General features: G+C 35.4%; 1 protein-coding gene across 16 annotated transcripts in view; it reads right to left on the bottom strand.

Annotated features, from left to right (window-relative positions):
* The window catches only part of ZNF280D (zinc finger protein 280D), an 88,023-nt gene that overhangs the window by 5,250 nt on the left and 59,371 nt on the right, over positions 1-23,402 (bottom strand). For 12 of the 16 annotated variants that reach the window (XM_087745102.1, XM_087745113.1, XM_087745109.1 and 9 more), the window contains 12 exons: positions 22,739-22,968; positions 20,108-20,265; positions 19,581-19,681; positions 19,338-19,484; positions 18,599-18,733; positions 16,861-17,105; positions 15,518-15,658; positions 13,763-13,825; positions 13,085-13,203; positions 12,859-12,895; positions 4,545-4,590; positions 1,862-1,917 (listed from right to left, as the gene is read on the bottom strand). In XM_087745102.1, coding sequence (XP_087601228.1) covers positions 1,862-1,917; positions 4,545-4,590; positions 12,859-12,895; positions 13,085-13,203; positions 13,763-13,825; positions 15,518-15,658; positions 16,861-17,105; positions 18,599-18,733; positions 19,338-19,484; positions 19,581-19,681; positions 20,108-20,265; positions 22,739-22,968 — 1,478 coding nt within the window. Of the gene's footprint in view, positions 1-253; positions 551-1,827; positions 1,918-4,544; positions 4,591-12,858; positions 12,896-13,084; positions 13,204-13,762; positions 13,826-15,517; positions 15,659-16,860; positions 17,106-18,598; positions 18,734-19,337; positions 19,485-19,580; positions 19,682-20,107; positions 20,266-22,738; positions 22,969-23,402 lie in introns of all 16 variants that reach the window. The other 4 variants (XM_087745110.1, XM_087745115.1, XR_015701600.1 and 1 more) reach the window with 3 other exon arrangements.

The raw sequence follows: 23,402 nt of genomic DNA, 5'->3' as shown, positions 1-23,402 counted from the left end.
TAGGCTCTGAATATTTGTTGTTTTATAATCCTACTATGTCAAGTTTTTTTGCTGCTCTTTGCTATACATACTCACTTTATTTAGAGTATTTTATTATTTTATATTGGTATTTTATATTAAGATTTTAAAAATCATTCAGGGAAAAATTCTTCAGCAATAAGGAAAAAAATCATACAACTTCAGAACAGAACTGTAAACAAGTGACATTTACACATCTGCATACAGAGTAGTTGCAAAGTATGTGCAAACACACCTTCAGTCTGTGGAGAAGTATTTCCAGGTAACAAAACTTGTATTGCAGCTGCATTTACATTAACAGTTTGGTGTGAAACACCACCATGGTTTTGAGGCACATTCCTTGATTGTTCCCACATACTGGTTTGGTTTACAGAGCAGCCCTGGGGTATGCAAACTAGATTTCTTTTTGAGGAGAAAGAACTGGAAGCTCTGATCCACAAGTGCTCCAGCTCCTAGCGGAGATGGGTTCTCAAGAGTCAAGCCAACAACGGATGTTCCACACAGCTCTCAATATGTGCACAGGATGGGCATTCTGTCCAGGGAACACAAGTCTGGTCTAAAAGAACATCTCCGAACCACAGTGCAGTGAACATGCAGGATTCTCAGAATCAACTGCTTTCATCTACTGATCTGCTCCTGCAGCACTGATTATTTGCCAATATCAAAATAACCACCTTGGCTTAATAACAGAGAAAAGTGTTTGAGGACTGAGAATCTCTGGTGCTAGAGCTATGATACTGCACGTCTGTCTTAAAGCCCATAAAGTACTATCAAAGTTTTAACAGAAAACACAGAACAGATTTATATATTAAAATTATTTTTGTCTACTTAAACACAAGGATAGGAGAAAGTAGTACAGCATATTCATCAACCGGAATGACAGTGACTGTTCACTAATCCGCAGCTTAAAGACAGAGTTAGCATCTAATACCTGAACCATTTAGTCTCAATTCTTAAGCAAGCATTTTAAGTGAAAGTAAAATTTCAAATTATTTGGCCCACACTGCATATGACTAGAATAAAGAGAGAAAGCAGAACCATTTCTAAGAAGAAAAATAACCTACAAAGAGACTCTGAAAGCAGTTTGCTTTTTTTTTTTTGGCACTATAAATGCATATATAACAAATAACTACAATTGTGTTTTGACTAAGCTTTGAAAGGTTAAATTTACACCAACCATTGTGAAAGATCACTAACTGGAATAAGACACTTCAGGCTGTGGGATCTGGAGTAATTATTTAGATGAACTATGTGAAGTATAAGTCTGCCCACAATATGCGTCAAACAAAGTGTGTAAGATTTCAATTATTTCCCCGGACTAACATAAAAAATTCCACAATTTTGCATTTTTATTTTTTTTTTAAGTGTAGGGCTGCAATTGTTAGTTACCCAACAATTTCACATATTTGCTTTGCTAAGAATTTGGTTGAATATGCTTTCCACAAATGACAGGGTTTTAAAAATCTAAATGAATATCCAAGAATTAACATTTTATACTGTATTTTAAAACTGTCTCCCAATTGTGCCAGTAATACTGTTAACTCATACGCAATATTATAATAAATGCTTCTTTTAACAATCTGTACAATTTCTTTAATGTCTTATGAATCTTGACTAATTTGCAGTTTAAGCATTACTAAGAATGTGTTTTGACACTTGGAGCCTAAATTCTACATGTCTTGTTGAGTAAGTACATTACAACCGCCATTCAAAATTTTCTATCATAGAAAGTACACTTTATGAAAATACTAATTAAATACTTTTGCCCAATTACCTGAGAAATAACACAGCATGTGTTATTTTATGTACCTGATTTCAAGATGCTGCTGATCATTGTATTTACCTTTCAAAAGTTGGTGTTTCTGTTTTTCCTTCAGATATACTAGGTCTGGAAATTTTCTGTAATAATTAATGATATTTCTTTTATTTTACATTCATGAGCAACTGATACAATATAAAGTTGTAGAAATAATTTCACACTGACATTCCCATAAATCCGCCATGTAGCAGAGATTGAACATGGATCTTAGTACTGACATTTGCAAATAGCCTTCCAAGTTTAAAAAACAAAAAAAAAACAAAAAAAAACAAAAAAACAAAACAAAACAAACCCAGAAACAAAGCAAAACTTTAAAGCAACTCTTGTAGACTTTTTCATATATATAATTCAATTATGCCTTATTGAATAGGATGCAAAGTCTGGACAGCTTTTTATTTGGAGGGGAAAAAAATCTGAACTAGTGTTTTGCTAGCAAAAAAAAAAAGGGCAAAAAAAAAGCAAAGCAAAGGTAAGAAAGAAAGTTGAGGTGAATATATTTTTTAAGCATTACACAATGCTTTAGCCCTACAGATGCAATTACATTAAGTGTAAGCATAAGGAAGATTCTTAAAAAAATGCTTGCTACAGAAGAAACTCTTGAGTCTATTAAAACTTACCCAATGAAATAACTTTTTAACTCTAAACAACATGAAGAAAGGCAATTCCTGCCCCCCACCCCCCCCCCACCCCCCGTTTTTAGAACAGTAGAAAAGCAAGTGACTGAAAACTGCCATTTGGAAACAACCACACCCATCTTCTAAACGCATCTCCTATGCTACAGGGCATCTTGCCCATATAATCTTACTCTCGTTTAGGAAATTTTAAGTGCCTACGTGACAAAATTAAGAAATTAAACTTTTTTTCTGTCTGAACACAACTGTAAGTTAATTTTGATCACTGCACATAAAGATGAACATTTTAAATGATTATTTGTATCACCACCTCTTTAATATTTAAAATGGCGTAAACAATGTTACATACTCTTAGCATAGTATTTTTTTCCCCCCAGAGGTGGTATATTTTGTTTCAATGAGGACAAATCACGCAGTAAGTATTTTAAAACTGTGTGGTAAAGTTAAGCTTATTCTATCTTCTAAAATACCCTTTGCTATACTTCAATCACACTGTTATTTTTCTGTCATACAAAACCCATACACATATGACCCATGCTAAGAAACACTTTCTGACTTAAAATTACTGCACTTTACTTCCTACTACAGAACCTCCTTCCCTATCCACCATCCTCCTCTGCCCTGGCTGACCATATTCTCCTCTGGGAATCCTCAGGAAAGGAAGACATCCTGACTTATCTCTCCAAGTTTTAAATGTTATGAATAAATACATATCATAAACAACCTGATTCATATTTTTGGTTCTTCAGCACCCTACGGGTCTGTCCTTTGACCTCCTGCTGTGTATTTCAACAAACAGCCAAAATGTCAAGCATCTGGCTGCAGCGAAATAACAGGCATTCCATGGCACCTTGGAAAAAACAACCAGAAGTTCCACATGGCCCAGACCATGCTGAACGGCAGCTGACTGTTCTGAAAGGTCTTGGTTCAGATGTCCTGTAAGCTCAGACAGCTAACACCAAAGTAGCCTATTCTGTCTGTATTCTCCACCTTTTCCAACCGTAAGGACTAGGGTGTGTGGGTTGCTTTTTTGTTTTGTTTTTATTTGGGTGGGGGGGGGGAAATGTTGCATTTTTTTGTTTTATTTTTAAATGAAAGCAAATATTACAGAACACAACTTTGTGGAGCAAAAAATGCAAATTCGACATCTTCTATAATGCTGAAACACAATATGGCATGAAAAAGAAATTAAAAACTAAGAGAAAACACGCCTCAAGTGGTAATGGAGTCTATGAAAAGGTGTTACTGTGTATGTTTGAGAATCTTGCTTAATGCTACTGAATGAAGTTGAACAGTCCTCTCACATTTCTACAAAATCATTGCTTCTGTTAAAAAAACTCACTAACCCCTTTGTGTTTTGGAAAATAGGCAGTGTTACAAAAAAACCTTTACTAGGTCTGAGGACTTCTCCCATTCTCTTACCGGCTGGGATTTCTGTAACAGATTGCCCTTTTTGAAGGGCAACAGAAAGACAACTTCTTACAGAAGAAAATTCTGTAAAATCAGAATCCGAAGATTATATTTTTGAAAAAAGTTAAGAAGATGTACTGTGAGATTATTTATCTTCCTGACAGGCAGAAAGCAGGGGAAAATTTGTACATGTGCCTAGAAAAAAAAAAAAAGTCAGGCCTGAAGAGGCATTTTCAAAGATTTTCCTCTTTAAAGAGGTAAAAATAAATAAATAAAAAAAACCTAAAAAAGTTACAGTTCAGAGTCAATATTTAGCCAGATGTCAGGTTATATTCCAGGTCAATTTACAGGTTCCCTGAAGATGAAGATACATAAGGCAACTAAACCATTCCTTCCCTGGAGCCTGGCATACAAACCAACCAGAATGGACTGACTACAGACTGGAAATTTTTGGGTGTGGTAGACATACTAAAGGTGTCCCTCCAACACTGCCATATCTTTTTGTAGTAAAACACAGAAAGCTAGATTTTTGCATTATGCATATCTTCTGAACACCATGACCCAGTAGTACACATGTAGTTAAAAAAGAATTGTCTTCGATCTTCAAACTAGTTATGAAGTTCAGAGATATTGTTAGACTGTGTGGAGAAAAGAAAAGACATTACCTCCAACTTAGCTTCTCTCTCTCTAATGGAGATTTCGGTCTTTAACCTAGTGGATAATGAATTAAGATTCAATGTTTTAAAATACTGTATGGTTAAAATAGAGATAAGGATGAAGATACTTACAGTAAGAAAGCAGTTTGGTAATCCGAAATCCATTTTTAAAGTTGATACTTAATTTGAGCTTAAACATACTTCAGAATTCCAGAAGACCATTTCAGGATTTTAAAATGTTTTATTGGGTATACAGAAATAAGATAAACTTGTTTCATGTAACCCATTCCAGTTATCTCACCTTATGAAAATCAGGAAGCAACAGTTTTAAGCTAGCAATACTTTTGTTCTAGCGCTTATTGCAATTCTACATGAGAAATAACCTCCTCATCGTAAAGACCTTTTAAACCATGACTGAAGTATTTAAGAACTGAAATAAATTTGCTGAAACACACTTTTTAAAAGTGCCTAAAGCTACATTACGACCCAACAAAAACATTCTGCAAAAAACCCTCAGTTTTCTTTTAATTGTCTACCATAACCCAAATACCCAGAACACAGCTGTAGTTTACTTTAGGGCAACTGTAAAACATTACAGCTGACCTCCAACTACTATTTGGAGGAGATACTTCCCTCAAAATACCTTCACAGGCACAGTCCATACATTAGATGAGCTATAAATTATTTAAATTTATTGACTTTTAAAACCACATTAATTAAACAGCTTATCACAACATCACTAAAATTGATTTTCTGTGTTTATATAAGAAAATGCTATCACAGAGATAGCAAGAAGTATGTCTTCTACAAAACCTTAAAGTCATCAGTTCTAATACAAAGTCTAACCTTCCAAAGGTTTCCTATTAAAAAAAGAAAAACTGAACAAAACCTTCAAAATTGCTTATGCCTGTATCTTCTTTGTTGATGCTGCATTAAAGGCAAATTTAATCTGCTGAAGTATGGTGCTGCCTCTGTTATATTTAAATAATGTTATTAATCATAAATTAAATGATTCACGACCTCAGCGAGTCTTAATGGATGTCTACAAGGTGCAAAATACTTGACAAAAGAAACAGCTTTATCAACTTAAATTTTATGAAAAATGTATACTAATATTAGATTGGTATCTACCACATGTATTTTCCTAATTTAATCCAAGAAAGCAGTGCTAAAACCAGACCTTTTAAATCATTTTAGCACATACTTTCAATACACCATAAACACCTTCTAACACTAATGTTGTAGCAGGTAACCAACAGCTTGGACTGTAGTATAAGCAATCATTTATAACTATTTTAATTATTATATCTTAATTTGCAATAAAAGATGGCAAAAATAACCTCAAAAAAAGGATTGTTTTAAAATAACATTGCTATGATAGCACTGTAACAATGCTGATCTAATTAACAAAGAAAAATTATCAGGGTAAATCAAATGACAACACATTTTTTGGGTCAGGGACTTGAAATACTCTGAAGTATTTAATCATGAGTAGCAACACCAGTAAAAGATGATGCAACACCAAATATTTAGCTTAGCTTCACTGCTTTAATGATTTCTATGCAAGAACTTAAATATGTTGGAAATAGTAATTTGTCTAAAAACAGTCACTCTTGAAAGAGCAGAACAATTTAGACACAAATAAATCAGATATTGTATATCCAAGGACAAAACATAGTTCTTCTTGTCTGAATAAATGTAAGTTTTGCCATCAAAATAAATGGGTATGAATTGTATCCAATATCTATGTATTGTTTTAAATACAGTATAAACGTTATTTTACATCATCAAATTCTAATAGATTTCTGTGGCCATGTTTTATAGTGTATACAACAGATTCAAACTGGCTAATTTATGCTGTTTTGGAACTGAACAGGGTTTATAATATTTTGCGATAACCACATCTTTGTTAATATGGTTTACCTTGGATTCCTGACATATATTCTCAATCTTAATTCAGTTTAGGAATAGGTTTTACGAAGTAGTTCCTTCTAATTTGTAATTAGCAGAAGTTTCATAAATGGATATGAAACCACAGACGGGTATCACCTTGTGATGTTCCCAACACTTTTATGATCTAAGATATCTTAAATCCCATAGTTGTCAAACAGCAACAAAGGCAATGCACTTTCTTACATCTGTTGAGCTACAGTGCTTCTGGAAAGTACATTATGACAATAAAACAAAGATCGTAAGTGCAGCCTATTGGTCCACAATTTCGAGCAATTTTGAAATATCTCTAGAACTCTCCAAAGATTCTTTATTCTACATAAAAATAAACTTCTAGTTAACAACAATGAAAAAATGCCCCTTAATTGTCAATCCCTTAAAAAAAAAAAAAGGCCCCAAAATGTAGCAGCTGAGCACAAAATTTCAGCTTGACTGAGATACTCAATAGAATGGACTGGCCATAAAACCAAAGAGACTCAGAATAAAAGCCAGGTAAGTAAGAACATTAATTTAGACACCTTAAAGTCTAAATTCAGGTTGATCTAAAACTTTATTTGATACATGAGGAGTCACCCAGGACTAATGGAAGAGATTTGGAATCAGTGAAACAAGTAGACTCTAAAATGCACGGTCCAAGCACAGATGGAAGTATTCTCATTTCTGAAATTCATACAGTCTCATTGCTTCCCCTGCTCTTACTTATAAAATTATGTATATTTGCACACACACACAGAGCTGAAATCATGAGCAACTGTCTGTCCAGCAATTTGTCATGTTTTCTTACAACCAAAGAGTTACTCCCACAGCTTCTTTGGGCAAGCAGAAACTCAGCTAGAATCTTTTGCCAAACATCCCTTACCAAAAGTAACCTTTTCTAGGACGACTGTAGCTTCAAGAAATTCTAGAAAACAACTTTATGTTATTTAAGTGGCTCAAGGTACCTTCCACCCACTCAGCTGAACCATACTCAGCATTATAAATATAAATCTATTTTACAACCAAAAGAATGGAAAGGTCTTTTTTTTTTTTTAAAAAACTCCAGCTTTTAGCAGAAATTCCCCATTTTGAAAATTATAACTCTAAGTAGAGCAAATGATTCATAAAGCACAATTGTACCCCAAATATCTGATAGTATGAGCATTTACTGGGAATGTACATGTGAATACACAGTTAGAGAGAAGAAAAAGCTTCTACGCTATGGTGTTTTACACTGTTAATGACTGAATGGGAAAGGAAAGATGGTGACATTCATGTTACTTGACACTGTCTCCAGTTTCTCACCTGTAAGATGGGGTTAGCAATGAAGACAGCTACATAATAACTATTATCATGAGTAATTGTTATTACGCATAAAGCTGCGGTTACATTTAACAGTATAACAGAAACAAACGTTTACTTTCTTGTCAGAAAGACTTTCAAAACAAAGGTAATACAGAATTTGCTAATCAAGCAAGGTCGCCCTGCAACTACACATCTTTTAAGAGCCCATAATGCAGTGACACTCAACATCCTAAAAATAACAAAAAAGAGATGGGTTAAGGTACATACAAATGAAATCGTAGTTCTTTGACCATAAGCTAATCTGGTTATACCACGCATATTCATGCTCTGTCCTCGCAGATGTGGTCCAATATGTTGCATTATTCATGTAACTTGGTAGCTGTTGGGACCATCAGGTGTATTTAATATCAAGTCAGGCAGGTTTACTTGCATGGTTTAGTACTGTTTTTATGTTACGAGTTTTCCACATAAGAAACTTTTCTGAGATCCTCACACAAATGGAAACAGGATGCCACGATGCCAGTTGTTTCTACGAGAACTATTTACACAAAGCTGGCAAATCTGAATGTAGCTTTCAAATGTTTTAACCACAAGCCTGAAACTTAAAAAAATTTCCATAGCAAAGCTGTAAAAGAACGAAATTATAATATTCCAAATGAGCATTCAAATGAGGTACAATTCACATAACTTCAAATTGAAGTGTCAATCTAGTGTAATTTTTGGGAAATTCTTAGAGAACATTTCTGAAAGTCACAAAAACCTGCAATCATATTCCAGTTTTGTCGTTGCCGGAAACCTGAATGAAAGTGAAATATCACAGATTCAACTTCCTCTGAAATGCAACAGCATGTGCACAATGAAAACACAAACCCACTATGCTTTTTTGAATGCTGCTGTGTCAAAACAGAAATAAGTCCTGCAAGAAAAACCTGTAGTAGGTAACTGATGTTTGAAGTTGAACAGCAGCATTCAAGATGGAACATAGCTTCTGTCAGAAGAAAAAAAAGTAGCAAAGAACAACGAGACTTTAGAGTACTGAGTAAGCGTGCAGATGCTCAATCACAAAATATGCATAAGAGACAATGGATGACAGGATCCTTGCTATTATTAGCAATACCCCAGTGGCTGTAGAAGCTCACTATCACCAAAACTGCTACTGTTTGAATACTAACAGTGAAGAGGACAAAATACTGGTAAAAATGGATTAATCTCAGAGAATTTGATTATGCAGAAAAAGAAAGTGCTGCAAATCAAGAACAGCTTGCATTCATTAGAAATAATCTCTTATAACTAGGAGGTTATAACAGTGACTGATCTCAGAGTAAGATTAGCTCTATCTATTAGGTTGCTTGGAAGTGAGTAAATTAGAGATTCACCTAAGACACATTTCCACTGTAAGCAGGAGGCTGAGTTTGGAGGAACACTAGATGGTCACCACGACAAAAGGAAAGCCCATCATATATCCAGACAACCTGTTGATGGATAAACTTGCCATAGACAATCTAGAACTAAAGATGAAGTCAGAAGCAGTGAAATCAAAAGCAGCAGATGTCTCAGCAGCTTGAGTAGAGCATCCTTGAAGATGAGAGATGATACCAAAAGAACAAGGTGTGAATGAACTGTGGCTGCTCCACCCTCATAATCAAGGCTCAATAAATGTATCTGCTTCCATCACGTGCTTTCCTCCTACAGTATTTAGGAACAAAAAGAAGCTTAGCTACCAGAGCAAAGCAGCTAATAAATTCCTTTGGCCAAGATTCAGTTTATGCAGTTACATGCGACAGAAGTCATTCAAAGCATATTTTGCCACTATATACTGTAAAGTCATTGGCAGACAAAAATGCAACTTACTTGAATATTAAATAGATCAGGACTTGTATGTTTTAGTGAACACCCAAAGAGAATGACAAAGCCCTTTAGTTTCAGAAGCTAGGATCAAGTTCAGAACAAAACGGGCTTTGATGTCAACACACGTACATCATCATTTATACGCTACTCTAGCTTGGGATGATATTGAGAGACTTGAGCAGCAAAAGAAACACTGCAAATGATCAGCAAAGAAACACTGCATCACATAAGTGAAACTCCTGGTAAGCCTCTCTTCAAAGGAGTATAGCCCCCAAAAAGCTGCAAGTCAATGCTGCAAAGCAGAGAACATTATCACAGAAGGGCCTTTGCCAGACTACAATATTGGGAGAAAAGACCAGACCTGCTGCCTAAAAGATGCAAGAAGAGAATACCACAGCTTCAATGTATGAAGAAAAAGGAAAAGGTCTGGTCAGATCCTTGTTTGCTTACATACCAAAATAATCCCAAGCTGGACTGGGTTCAATTTTCTGGTCCACAATGATGTATCAGTGAGCCAAGGCAGTATAGGATACCTGCTCACTTTCAACTCCCCTGCAACAAAAATGTCTGCTGTCAGTTCATTTAAAAATATATTAATTGTTGCGCAAAGCAGAGAGTTGAGCATTAGAAGAGTACTGACATAATTATTAAGCCTTATTCCCTCAGCACAAGGTGGATCACTAAAACAAGGCAACTTTACGTAGAGTAACAATTTAAAAAGCAGTTCCTGCTGGAACATCTCCAGCTAGGTTATCTGTATTACTAATGGCAGGATTCTGGTCCAAAGACAGTCTCAGCAACACTACACAGAGCTCATAGAACACGTCTGGTCATTAGCAATAAAGATGAGTTGTACAACACATACAGACAGTCTGATACATAATAAAAGATACCAAAAGATACCATCTGAGGGATGCAAGAGAAGATCCAAAAGTGTTGAAGATTGTAACTGTGAGTCATTGTTTCTGACGATGAAGTGATTCTGAAGAGCCCCATAAATAAGTCATACCTCATTGAATTATCGGTCAAAGAATGGGAAGAAACATTCACAGATCATTGAGAAACTACACAGCAAAAGTTATGAATATTGTCTGCCAGTTCCTTTTCTTCCAAAGCAAACCACAGAGTACCGTGAAGAACCATCCCGCAAAAAGATGAACATTTTTGTGTGTACTCTGTACTGGAAATAATGAATTTTAAAATCTACTACACGGGTATATTCATGCTCTTAGGTTTAACAATGATATATTCTTGTCCAAAGTATCAGAGAATTAGTATATGGAACAGGACAAGATTTACTGAAATTAATGAAGTCTATGAGCATGACAGGTTCAAAAAGCACCATCACAGATTATATCACCTTATGTAGTACCAATAAATAATCTTATGCCAACATCAGAACTCTCAAAAAATGGCTATCTGCATCTGTCCTAACAGCTTACAGAAACAAACCTGCACATATTCTTGACTCTACTTCAAATCTTTTCAGTGCCCACCCCTCTGTTTCCGACTAATACATACTTGGTATATCCAACATTCTTAAATATTTTTATGACATCTCTGTAATATATTCAAGACAGCAGGATCCTTGTGCAGTACTGACAAGAGCCGGCCACAACTGTACCTCTTTCGCCACCATTCAATACATCTATAACCTTTCCTTATATATCGTTCAGCAAGTATTAATTCCCAACACCTAATGCCAGGTCCAAGTAGAAAAGCTAAGGTTGTATCACAGCTCAACACTTCATTTTATCATTGTTTGAGTTTCACTGAAATCTAAACTATTAAAGGACACAAGCTACCCTGGAATAATGAAGGGAGTATAGCTCACCCTCCTAGATGACTCTTTCCAGTGTTTTGCCCAATTTCAATATTCTGCGCTCCAAAACCAGAATTTCATTTTTCAAATGGCTTTTTGGAATGCCTTCCCAAATTAACTTCCTTCCCCTGTTCATTCCTGCCAGAATATCTTCAATTCTTTTTAATAATGCCTATTAGTCATCCCATCAGACCACCAGTTTTATTCAACTGCATCACATGCTAAGCAGTTACTAGTAGAGGTTTGAAGTTTATAGCATATATTTTGCTCAACTATTACTCATAGCCAAAGATACATATTTCCATGTTTGGATCAGATGACAGATTATTCCAGTATCCCCTCTTACTGGTCACTTTATGGAAACTAAGAAAAAAAATACTTAATAGTTATGAAATAACCTATTGGGGATATTTCCAACACTTAGTGAAGGCTGATTGAGGCTTAAAGGCCTAAGAACTTCTTGCTCTGTTGGAAGAGTTCTCATCATGCATGAGAATATGTAATCTCTTTTAGAATCCTGATATCGGCTAGATGGACTCAGTGATACTTTGTTGTTAAACTAAACTATTTTCTTCCATCTTCTAAAATACCTTTCTTTGCAGTCTAATTGACATTTTTCTTCCTGTGTTCTGAAACGGTTTAGAGAGAACTCAAATGTCTGATTCAACTGACACGCCTCTGAACCTTCAATTAAGGCATAAGTAGGCTCACAAGCTACACTGTAAAACCTCAGGTACTATTCCAGGATAACTGGGGATAGCTTGGCATGCCTGATTCTTCTAAGGTTAAAAAACAACGCCAAGCAAACCCTGCAACACAATCTCCACAATACTTCAGGTTCTTTTTCAAATCCTTAAAAAAATTAAAAGCCCAAATCCTCATATTAATTTTTCTTTAAAAGTCAGAATTAAAAAGTCAATACAAAACAGTATACCTTTGTCATATAAATAGCATCATTTTGAAGATTAATTTGTAAATATTTATAAAAGATTAAGACTGAATTTGTCCTACTTCAATAAAGGTAACTTTTAAAAATTCATATTAATATTATGTAAAGAACATAAAACACTCATTTAATAAAGCTAGTATGAAAAGCAAGTTGAAGTAACAGTCTCACTATGTCTAGACTTAGATATCAGGATTGAGAAGTTCTAATACTGCAAGAATTATTTATGTCTCTTTAGCCAAACTGAACAAAAACTTAGTTTTGATTTGGGCTGCAGTAGGTAATTATTTTATCTCCCCATTCTTGTAATTGTGGACATGGTAAGAGCAAAAAGCACTAGGAAAGTCAGGGTCTGTGTTCATCCATACATTTCAAATTCTATGAGATTCAAAAGAAACCCAAGTTCAAAGTGCAAATGTTGGCCATCTGTCACTAAATTAATAGAAATAAACATTGAGCAGTAAAACAAAACTTACTCAGATACTTGTTCAGCAGTTGGGATATCTACAGAAACTGAAAATAAAAATAAAGGATTTAATTAAAAATATTTTAAAACGCGGAAATACATAAGTACTCACTTTCAAATCCAAATACACAGAAATAACGATAATACAACTGAAAAAAGGACTGCAATAACACAGAGACATCCACATGTAAGTATTTATGTATGCATACTATGTGAAAAAGACACTATGTACTCACCTTTCTCTATAATAACTTGACAAGTATGAGTGTGGCTTTCACTCAGATGTGTGGCCATGCTATCTAAGCCAGAAACATCAGTCAGGAAATCACAGTTAAGACATACTACAGTCACACCTCTAGAGAAGAGAAAGTAAAAGGGAAGTATAAATACAACATGGTTGTGAAAACAGTTTTCTTAACTTACAGCAACTGGACAGATTATAAAAAAAAGTTTCCTTCAACTTTAGATGACTCACAAAACCACATTGTTACTTTTTATACTGCAGCTAGCACCTGGAAATCCCAATCAATGGCAGGGCATCTCCATGCTGGATGTAGTACAAAGAATACCACTTTAGACAGAAATTTAGCTGTAAAGCGCGAGTTTCTCAGTTTTGTTTGTTTTGTTTCTCTCCCTGCCCTCCATTTTGCACATTATGAATAACTGGAAAATAAAGACACAAATGTTTTTAAAAACTGCTCAGGATTAAGAACAAAGTTAATAAATGTGGACAAATAACAAATATTTGTCACCGAACAGAACACTGCTAGTGGAAGAGCTAATGTTTTTAATTCCCTGCTCTTTCTAAATTGCGGAAGCCTGGAAATTTAAGAGGCCCTAATCTCATTTCACTAATCAGTTCACTATCAGAAAGTGAAAACATAATGATCTGTAACTGAAAAAAGCTGAATTACCGCAGCTCTTCCGAATGCTTCTTATAGATCCAAAATCTTCTACTGGGACGAGCACTGTGAAAACTAAATATAAGAAAACATTACCACTTAGACTGGTTTTCTTGAGTACATTACTCCACATATTCCCTACACTGTACATAGTACTGCAATTTGCTTATGACAAGGCATGAAAATAGAAGGCTCAATTACTGACTGGTATTATTCTAAAACATTAAATTGCTGAAAGCTTACAGGCTTGTGAATCTCAGCTGTAGTTTAAAATACTGGCTCTCTTGTAAGTAGTGAGTTTGGGAGAGGCAAGGCTTAACTTTGTCAGCACAGTACTGCAAGAACATAGTTACACTGCTTCAAGAGCAGTTTAGCTCCATGGTTGTGGCTATACAGCACTCCACAAAAGAAGTGAAGCTTTGCTGAACTCATGCTTCCTACAGAGATGGCTTTAAATGAGATAAATCACATTTTCAGACAACCTGTAAGTTATCTTATATGCAGGTTAAGTATGTGCCAACACTGTACTCCCATATGAAACAAAAAGCGAGCAGCTGAGTACAGGGGCTGCTACTGCAGAAACACCCTCCCTCCTCACCATCCCTTGTTCCTTACGCTCACCAAGAAAGGCGATGATAGGTGCTGCAAGGGGTCAAAGTAGGGGGAGCATTAGTGCATCAAGGAGACAAGGAACAAAAGACTGGCTATTTTACTGCATTGGTAAATTTGACAACACCCAGAACATGGGCAACAGTAGGAACAGTTTACCTTAGATTCCCCTCTCCCCTTCTGGAGTAAACTTTCTCTTGTACAATGAGAGTCAAGCATATTAATTTTTATTATTTTTTTAAGCATGCAGCCAATAGATGATATGCATAAAAGCATGTAAACTATTTCAGCCTAGGACTTACCTGAACATTGAAATTAATATGAATAGGCCAACATATAAAATATATACAAAAACTTTTAAAGACTTGGGTCATAAATTCAAGAATTCTAGCATTCAAAAATGCCAAGGCATTTTATGCATACATGTATTTAAAAAGAAAACTGCTTTCTGTATTTTTCCGCAATACATTTGGCTTATTCAGGGCACAGGATTACCCTTAATTTTGTTTTACCATCACTGCTTCGTGATCTCTGTCTAATTATTGCATAGTATAATTCTATTGCTCTGGAAAGTAATGCATTTGTTTTCTTAACAGGTTTTTTTTTTGTTTTTTTTTTTTTTTTTTTTTTTTTTTACAGCTGTCATCATTAATACCCTACACTGCCTCACAATCAGCGGCAAACCTCCTGCAAAATGAGATGTTATTTTTATGGATGACCAGAAGTAGCATAAGAAAAAGTAGCCACTTGAGCATGCCATTTGGGATATTCTTTACATGGTATTCCGAGAACAAGTTTCGCTAGCAATAGCTGTGGCTGTATGCATTCAGCAATTGGAAAATCAGATGAGGTATTCAAATCTGAAACCCAGAGAACATGCAACTTGATCATTATTTGTTAAGTCTGGCTGAAATTATTAGGAAAGATCCCATAGCAACTCTGAAACAAAGACAGAACACTGCCTGAACCACTGGATTTTTAAGGCAAAACAAGAACATGGAGTTTAGGCCCTCATTACAAAGTAAAAATCCAACCTTACACATTTCCCTGCCAGTCCTACAACCCAGTTCAAAATTCAGCTAACAGAAACACTTAACACACCTTATATAAATTTAGGAAATATTTGATAACGCAATAAAATTTTTTAAGCGTTCTTACCTCATCATGTGATTCACATAGGCTTTGCTACAGCTAGTGTTGTATCTGCATAAGCTACAGTGCACATAAGCAGGAAAATGGCTTGCAAAATCTTTTATTTCCGAGTAACACTCAATGCATTTGTGAGCTCCCAAACGATACCTAACAGTAATATGAAAAAATTAATAGGTAACATCAACACTTTAAGATGAGATGACTATTTCAAACTTTTTGCTTTAAGTCAGTAGCAAGCTTGCCTACATTAAGGAAAAAATGAGGAACTTAAAAATGTATCAGTTAAATACTTATTATAGGTTATGTTAGCACACATGAAGACAACTTTGGTTTTTTTCTTGAATTATACTGTCATTATGACCTTAATAAAAAAGTGAAAGTTAATGTAAGCATCTGTTATTGGCCACTCCTGGAAACAAGATACTGCAGTAGATGAGATCCTCCAACTTCAGCTGCTGCTGTTGTCTCTATGTATTTGAGAAGCATTTCAAAGAAATGCTTCATTGACCACGATGCACAGAAAAACCCTTTGGTCTTCCTGACACCCCTGATATCCTCCACGAGCTCCAAAATATCTACAAAGCAAGAATGTAATCCTGCTCTTCCCCAGTTTTGCTGGCTGGTTTTGGATGTCTTGGAGAGCTACACACTGTGGGTGTTAGCACCTTATCAGAAGGGAGACATCTACAATCTTTGACAAAGAAAACTGCTAACTCATCTTAGCCAATGAAATTATATTCTAGTCCATAAAACACCCACTAAATTATTAATATAAGGATAGCAAAACCCAGTTAATTGTAAATATAAGGAGAGCATTCTCCCAACAGCTTGCTTTTACTTTCTTGATTTTTTTTTCCAATAGCTCCCCAAATTAAGGTATCTCCTAGGGCAGACAAGACTTAACCTTTTAAATAATGGGTTCAAATAAAGCCCTTAAAAAACTGAAGGAGGAAAATACTTTTCCCTCTATAAGAAAACTTGTGAAGAACACCCAGGCAGATGTATTCCCCTCCACAGGTCACTTTTAAACATAAATCTGCCTAATGAGTCAGTATTTCAAGAGTCTGTGGCTCTGTGCAGAGACAAATTCTAAATTTAGAAGAGAAAAGTTTCCAGAACATCCGTTCTTCCATCATAAAGTAGTCTACCACCAACAAAACTGGTGAGTGAAGATTCAGAATTATAATCACAGTACCAGTCTGTGGAAAGTTTATGTGCCTGCTTTTTCTGCAAAGCTGAAGCGTTAAATCTTCTCTACTGCCCTATTAGAAGTTATCAAAAGATAATTAAATGATCTGTTATTCATATTCAAAGTATACTTAAAAATATTTTTAATGCTAATATTTTACCTTAGATTATGCAATGCTGTATTTGTAACTTCTTTTTTTTTTTTGCTGTTGGTCCACGCATTTTGCTTCTTCGATGTAGTTGGTTTTGACTTTGCTTTTGACTTACTTGTATTAGATCTGTTATGATTTTTAGTGGTTGTATTTTTAGCTTTAGGTGATAACTGAAACGTGGAAGTGCTTGTACTAACAGAAGATGTAGCTGATGATCCTGATTGAAGAGATCCAACAGATGCTCGAATAGTCACCTACAAGTATGAAATTAAAAATTTTTCTATTTAGATTTAAGCTAAGTTCCCATTTCTATTTGTCTCAAAGTTTAAGCCACTTTAGGACAAAAATCATAGCATGAGAAACACTTCTCAGTAAAAACTGCTTTGAAAAATATGAAATAATGATGTTGACTAGAGTAAACCTAGCCTCAGTAGTCTATTGGATGCTTAAAAAGCTCTCGTTTTGGTGGAAATAGTTAGCCATGACAAAACACACTGCTCTCTTTTCAGACCTGCAACTGGCTACATCCTGCTTTCTTAAAACAAAAACAAACAAACAAAAATGTAGCTGTGGAAAAGAAACAGAAAGGTCAGGCCAATTAGCCCCACTAGGAAGAATATCAAACAATCTCATCAGTGCATGGATTTAACAAAAGCCCTGTGTCTTGTTGCCTCATGATTAGCCAATCTACTTCCTTCAGATATTTTTGCTCCTCATCCTAGACCCCCAAGGACTAATTCCGACTTCTGACATCTCATCTAGCATTATCACGCTCCCTTGTCTTGCCCTTAAATTTGGTTCTCCAGTTTTCACTTGCAGCATGACCCCTAATTATACTTCTTGCCCATACTCATAGTTTAGAAGCACATAACCTTCTAAACCTGGTTCCAAGCTCTTCAGTCGCATAATCTACATCCTGTCAAGGTCTACTAACACCAACATTTTAACATAATCTAAGCTTTTATTAGATCATGAAGACCTTGAAATCTTTACAAAACTGAGGTATTGTCACAGAATAGAGAATCAGTGCTTTACATTCTGCCAAGCAACACAGTCAACATCAACTTCAGTCATTTTCCTTTCCTGATTCTACAGCAGATGAACTGTGAAGAGCTGATCAAAATGTTAATTTTCTTCTTCCTTTCAACTGGAAGGACATATACCTTCACACTTCATTAAAAAACTGTAGGAAAAAGTCCTGAAATCTACAGGAAAATCCTAGTCTTAAGTGGTTCCTTCTCGAGAAATGGAAGAATGATTTAAAGATAGCCTAAGTGTTCTGAGGGGACCCAAGTTTACTTCATAAAACACTTCACAGAAAATTGTGGGAGTTTGTTCCCCTTCAAATGCTGGAGCTAAAAAAGACCTGGTGAACTCAGTTTTAGGCACATATTGTCTATGGAGGAGTAGGTCTCGCACTCTATATTAACTAACAGCTCAAGAAAGCAGCAGCACTGACTGGACATATACCTGTATGGAAGAATGGGACAGAGAGCACCACCACAGATCACCAGGAAGAAACCATAAACTGTGCCTGGCAATTCTTGCAACAGGAGTATTTTTTAGAGTTTTAGTTTTAGAGGCAGCAAAAAAAAACAACAACAAACCCCAAACCAAAACCAACCCCCCAAAAAACTTTGCTTTGGAAAAAGAGAAAAGCAGTTCTTTCTATTCCACCCCTTTCTCTACCAATACCTTTTTACCTTTTTTCCTTTGTCCCCTCTAATTTTCCCATATGAACATTTACCTTTGTTCCAGGAGGCAATCCTTCTAACTGTTTGGGTTTCCTAAATGTTCGGTGATGCTGAGTCTTGTGATCCATTTTTTCTTTGCACGTCAAAAATTGCAGTCTACACTTAGTACAACGGTATATTCCTTTTTTCTTTTAAAAATGGAAGACAATCTATAGTAAGCATGAATGTCATGATAAACAGAACTCCAACCCTAGCTTGTCTCAAGCAATGGTCATTCAGTTTCTAAAACATCAACCGGACAAACTCCTGATATTGTACAAAGCCAAGATACTGTGTAGGAATTAAAGGCAGAATATTTAAATACTTGAAAATGCAAGGCAGTATCATTACTAAGAGGAGGAGGGATCAGGTTACCAGTTACAAAACGACACGGTACTTCATAATCTTTTTCTCTGCTTGAACTAGTGAAAGGTTTGCTAGTAACCTCAAGAAAAGCAGAACACATCACTACAACTTAATGACGAAACCAAATAGCAGAGATATTCTTTCAAGGATATTCAGAGATTTTTTTTTAAACAGGGAGCTGCTGTCACACAAAAACATGACAAATTCTAACAATTCGCTTAAAGACTCTTCAAAAGAGCCAGTCATCATTCTTCTACCATATTTTATTAACGATTCTTATTCAGTAACAACCATACAAATCAGTTACACTTTTTTTTTTTCCAAAGATAGATTCAGGACATATATTTAGCATTTTTCTAGCATTAAGGATTGGAAATACCTGCTTACCTGATGCCTCATGTAATGATGCATATACGGTGCTCCAATTTTAATTACTTTGAGGCAAAATGGGCATAGCAAGTGTTTTGTATTTTCATGAACTGTTCTAAAATGTGTTTCTACATCTGAAAAAGCTGAGGATCTGTAGTTGCATACCTAAAACAAAAAGGTTGACTTTCTTGTTAAAAGTTTATTGACAGTAAAGACAGAGGGGTGGTGTAATCTAAATACAAAACAGTCACTCTGAGATACCTGGCAAACATACGGCATTTCACCTGGCTTATGATTGTCCTTCATATGTTGCAAAAGAACTTGCTCTGTTTCAAAGGATAATTCACAGATTTTGCAAATTGCTAGGAAAAGTGAAAAACAAGAAGAAAGTAAAAATTCATTTGGGGTCATAAGTAGATAAATTATAAGAAGTATGTATATGTGAACTGTATAAATCTACAAAGGTAAAGCAATCTAACCATTATTCTACTCTTCAGAAGAAATTCCCTGTACAATTTCAGGAAGCCAGCAGTGCAAGGCCCTTAAACAACATGAATTCTTGCAATCAAGCCTTCAATTAAAAAAAAAAAGCTTTTTAAAATATTTTTGTCTACACACATTGCTCTAATATAAATTGAATGAGTGCTCAGCTTCTATATTAAATCTCAATATTATTGCTCTTAAAGTACAATAGCTTTATTCTGAAGTTACAAACCAGCAAAGTACAAGTCAGAAAATATCTAAAAATTTTAGGTCACAAAGATTCAACGTGATACAATCCAACTTACTAGATGACTCGTAGGGCGTGTGTGTGCTTTCAATGTGGCACTGCAGCTGGAATGGGGTGGGAAACTGACGGTAACAGTGCTGGCAGGTGGTGTGGCTTTCCCAGCTTTCACTGCTCTGCTTCTCAAGCTCCAAGTGATGTTTCATGTGGTTCATAAACCTTTAAATGACAATGAACAGGTGCAAAACCCTACATTTTAACATTCACTGTACATGACACAGCACATGCAAGACGTACAGGATTCTTTACAAACTTTACTCTGTAAGGACTTCTCAATTTAAAAAAAAAATCTAAGGAATAAGTGTTCACTAAAAAAAACCCCAAAAGGCAACAAAGTTAAGCAAGCTGACTACGCCAGAAATCATCTTTCAAAGCTTAAAAAGAAATCTTTACTATTATAAGGACCGTGCAACATATCCGAAATGTGTTCTAGGACTAAGCAATCTACTGCATTTTTCATTTTTGCTTAGACAAAAATCTTGCCTTGAAATAAAGGGAAATTAGCAAAGGCAACAACAACGAAACATGTCAGTTGTTCACACTTCACCACCACCCCTAGAGTCTCAAAGCCACGTTCTGAAGCAAATATAACTTTAGCTGTGCTGAAAACTATTAAGTAGCAAGAACACATCTGCAATTAGGAAATTACAGCTTTTTCTGAAACCACCTCCATTCAAAACTGGCAAGGTTCCAGGAGCTTTCTTTGTATAAAACATTTAGGACCGAAGTTGAATTATGAAGGACAGTTATCAAAGAATGCCACTGTGCAGCTGACAATCAAAAGAGTATGAGAAACTTGGCGGTATGCTACTACTTCAAGGTACCACCTTTTTCTCATTAATATGTCCACCTATCTGTAGTAGGAACCTATTCTGGCTGAGAAGTCTAGGCACCCATGACAACGTTGGCGGGCCACGGTTACTGGTGGAGCAGCACAAGGACAGGTTAGTTGCACAACCCACTACTGTTAAACTTCAAAAACTGTTCTGTTTCAAATGTGCTTCATTTCAGTACAGCCAGCGGAACTATTAAATGTAGGTCACACTCGCAAAAGGAATGTGGTTCTCAAAGTGGTGACCTTGGAATTGGAAAAAACAAATGAGCAAGGAGAATAGTGTCTTGAACTCAAGCTTCTAATATCATGCAGTTGCTTAAAAAAAGAAATAGAAAAAAAAAAGCGCCCTAAATGAAGATATCCAGGTAGCTAAGCAGAAGAAAGGACTTGACACTACTACTGCATATTACCTTAACAGAACATTATTTCAATGGTGTGTTCAACCACAGATCTTTTAAAGGAAGCAGGGGGTTACCCTGATGAATCACTTTGCGCTTTTCTGAATCATGGTCCAGAAAACTTCCACTACAAGTAGAGAGGTACTATGGATTTATTTTGTCCACTATAAATGGTTAAAGGTGTGAAATATACCTTGGAATAACAATTCCGAAGTTACAGAACTATGGAATACAGCTACAAAGTTACAGAAAAAATTAATATGGCTGAAAGTTGACTCTAGAGAAATTAAAAGAAAAAAATTAAGTGTTCATTTTTAATGACTTGCTGTGGAACACATGAGGACCATAGCACCAATAGCTTACAATATCACGCTGAGTAGAAAATAGCACCTGGAAAATACTTTTTAAAATGAACCCAGTATCTTAATAAAGTATTCTTTCTGTGGACTACTTTTCATGATACTGCAAAAAAGGCTTATTTGAAAAGTATTATGCATACAAAACCAGAAGAAAAACCTCTCGGCCCATATCAAACATTGTTTATTGCTCTTAAAGAGTGCAATGTGTTAAAAAGGTTTCAGTGTTAAAAAGGTTTAACTTTTTAACACTCTGAAATGCTGTAATTCACAGGAACTATAAAATCATGAGAGTAAACTCTTTTAAAGTCTAACAACACACAAGATAAATTACCAGCACTTTTACTTAGGATTTACACATACTTAATGATTAATAGCAAATTTAATGTCTGTAATTACATGAAACTTTTATTTTGTTCAATAATATGGGTCTAATGTTAGCATAAACCTGTGCATTTTAATTTGCAGACTGTGCCCTTTGAAGGAATAGTTCATTTTTCAGTTTTACATTCTGCTACTTCAGCTTCTCTTGAAGAATGCATGTGAAAGAGTTCAATGACCTTAACTTCCAAAGGAACAATGACATGAACTCGTCTACCTATTAAAACAGCTTACTGAAGTTTTTTTGCAGCATTTGGAAGTAAAATTATTGCATCAAAATAACAGATGTTACATAAGTAAAGCACCAACTATTAGTCATTGTGCGTCCCTAAAGGGAATTAACACTCGCATCTACTGATACCACCATCAATCCAGATGGCAAATTGTAAAACAGTTTCTGTTGCCCTTCCTAACCCCAAAGTCCTACAACTGCTCTCATTAAAACTCTACATCATTAAAATTTGTACTCTAATCTGTAAGAAGTTTAAGTTACGGCCATACATGCGTAGTAAAAATTAACCCAATTTCTGTTCAGTCACCCAATATTATCAGTTTTCAATAAGAAAAAAAATTCTATTCCAGAGAGACAAATTCTTAATGCATGAGACAGTGCTATGGGCTGTAAGTAATTAACAAACAGTTAAGGAAGTGAGTTCAAATACCTTATGTTATTTTTAAGAACTTTCAGACAACTGAAGCACTTAAATGTCGTATGAGTCTTCTGCTCCTGTTGTACCTGCTGGGTGTCACCTTCATGTTTCCCATAATAAAAGTCGTTAACTAACATAATCAACTTTCCTTTCTCAGATTCAGCAGTCTTGCTTGCTGTGCTCAAACATTCTGTTTTGGTCATTCCCAGGAAAAAGTTATTTACCATATCTGGACAACAATACTGGATGGAAAGGGGGAGGAGATGAGACAGACAGAGACAAAGGTATCAGTCTCTCTTACCAAACCGCATCAATGACAACAGCATTTTAAAAACTGAAGCCACTCACTAACTAGAGTTAGATGCAAAGCTCAGTTCTCTGACACACTGACTTCATTCATATTCACATATGGATTTTGAACAGTAACTGATCTTTAGGTAGTGTTTAGCTAATAAAACGCTATCTATTATAAAAGCTGAAAAGGGATTATTCTCACAGGTTCACGCAAGATAAATTTAAGCTAGAAATCAGAATACCAGTGTTGCCTTACTCATTAGAAAAATTCAGAAATTTTAAGTCACACAACACACATTATTCAAGCTTCTTTATATCAAAGTGTACATAACAAATGCTTAACCCAATAGCTATAATATGAAACTTAGCGCCTAAAAAGTAT

This window comes from Nipponia nippon, unplaced genomic scaffold, assembly GCF_047370975.1.
Source record: "Nipponia nippon isolate SJK-2023a ecotype South Korea unplaced genomic scaffold, ASM4737097v1 scaffold_9, whole genome shotgun sequence".
NCBI lineage: Eukaryota > Metazoa > Chordata > Aves > Pelecaniformes > Threskiornithidae > Nipponia > Nipponia nippon.
The sequence above is the reverse complement of the archived record's forward strand: the minus strand, read 5'-3'. Positions and strand labels throughout refer to the sequence as shown.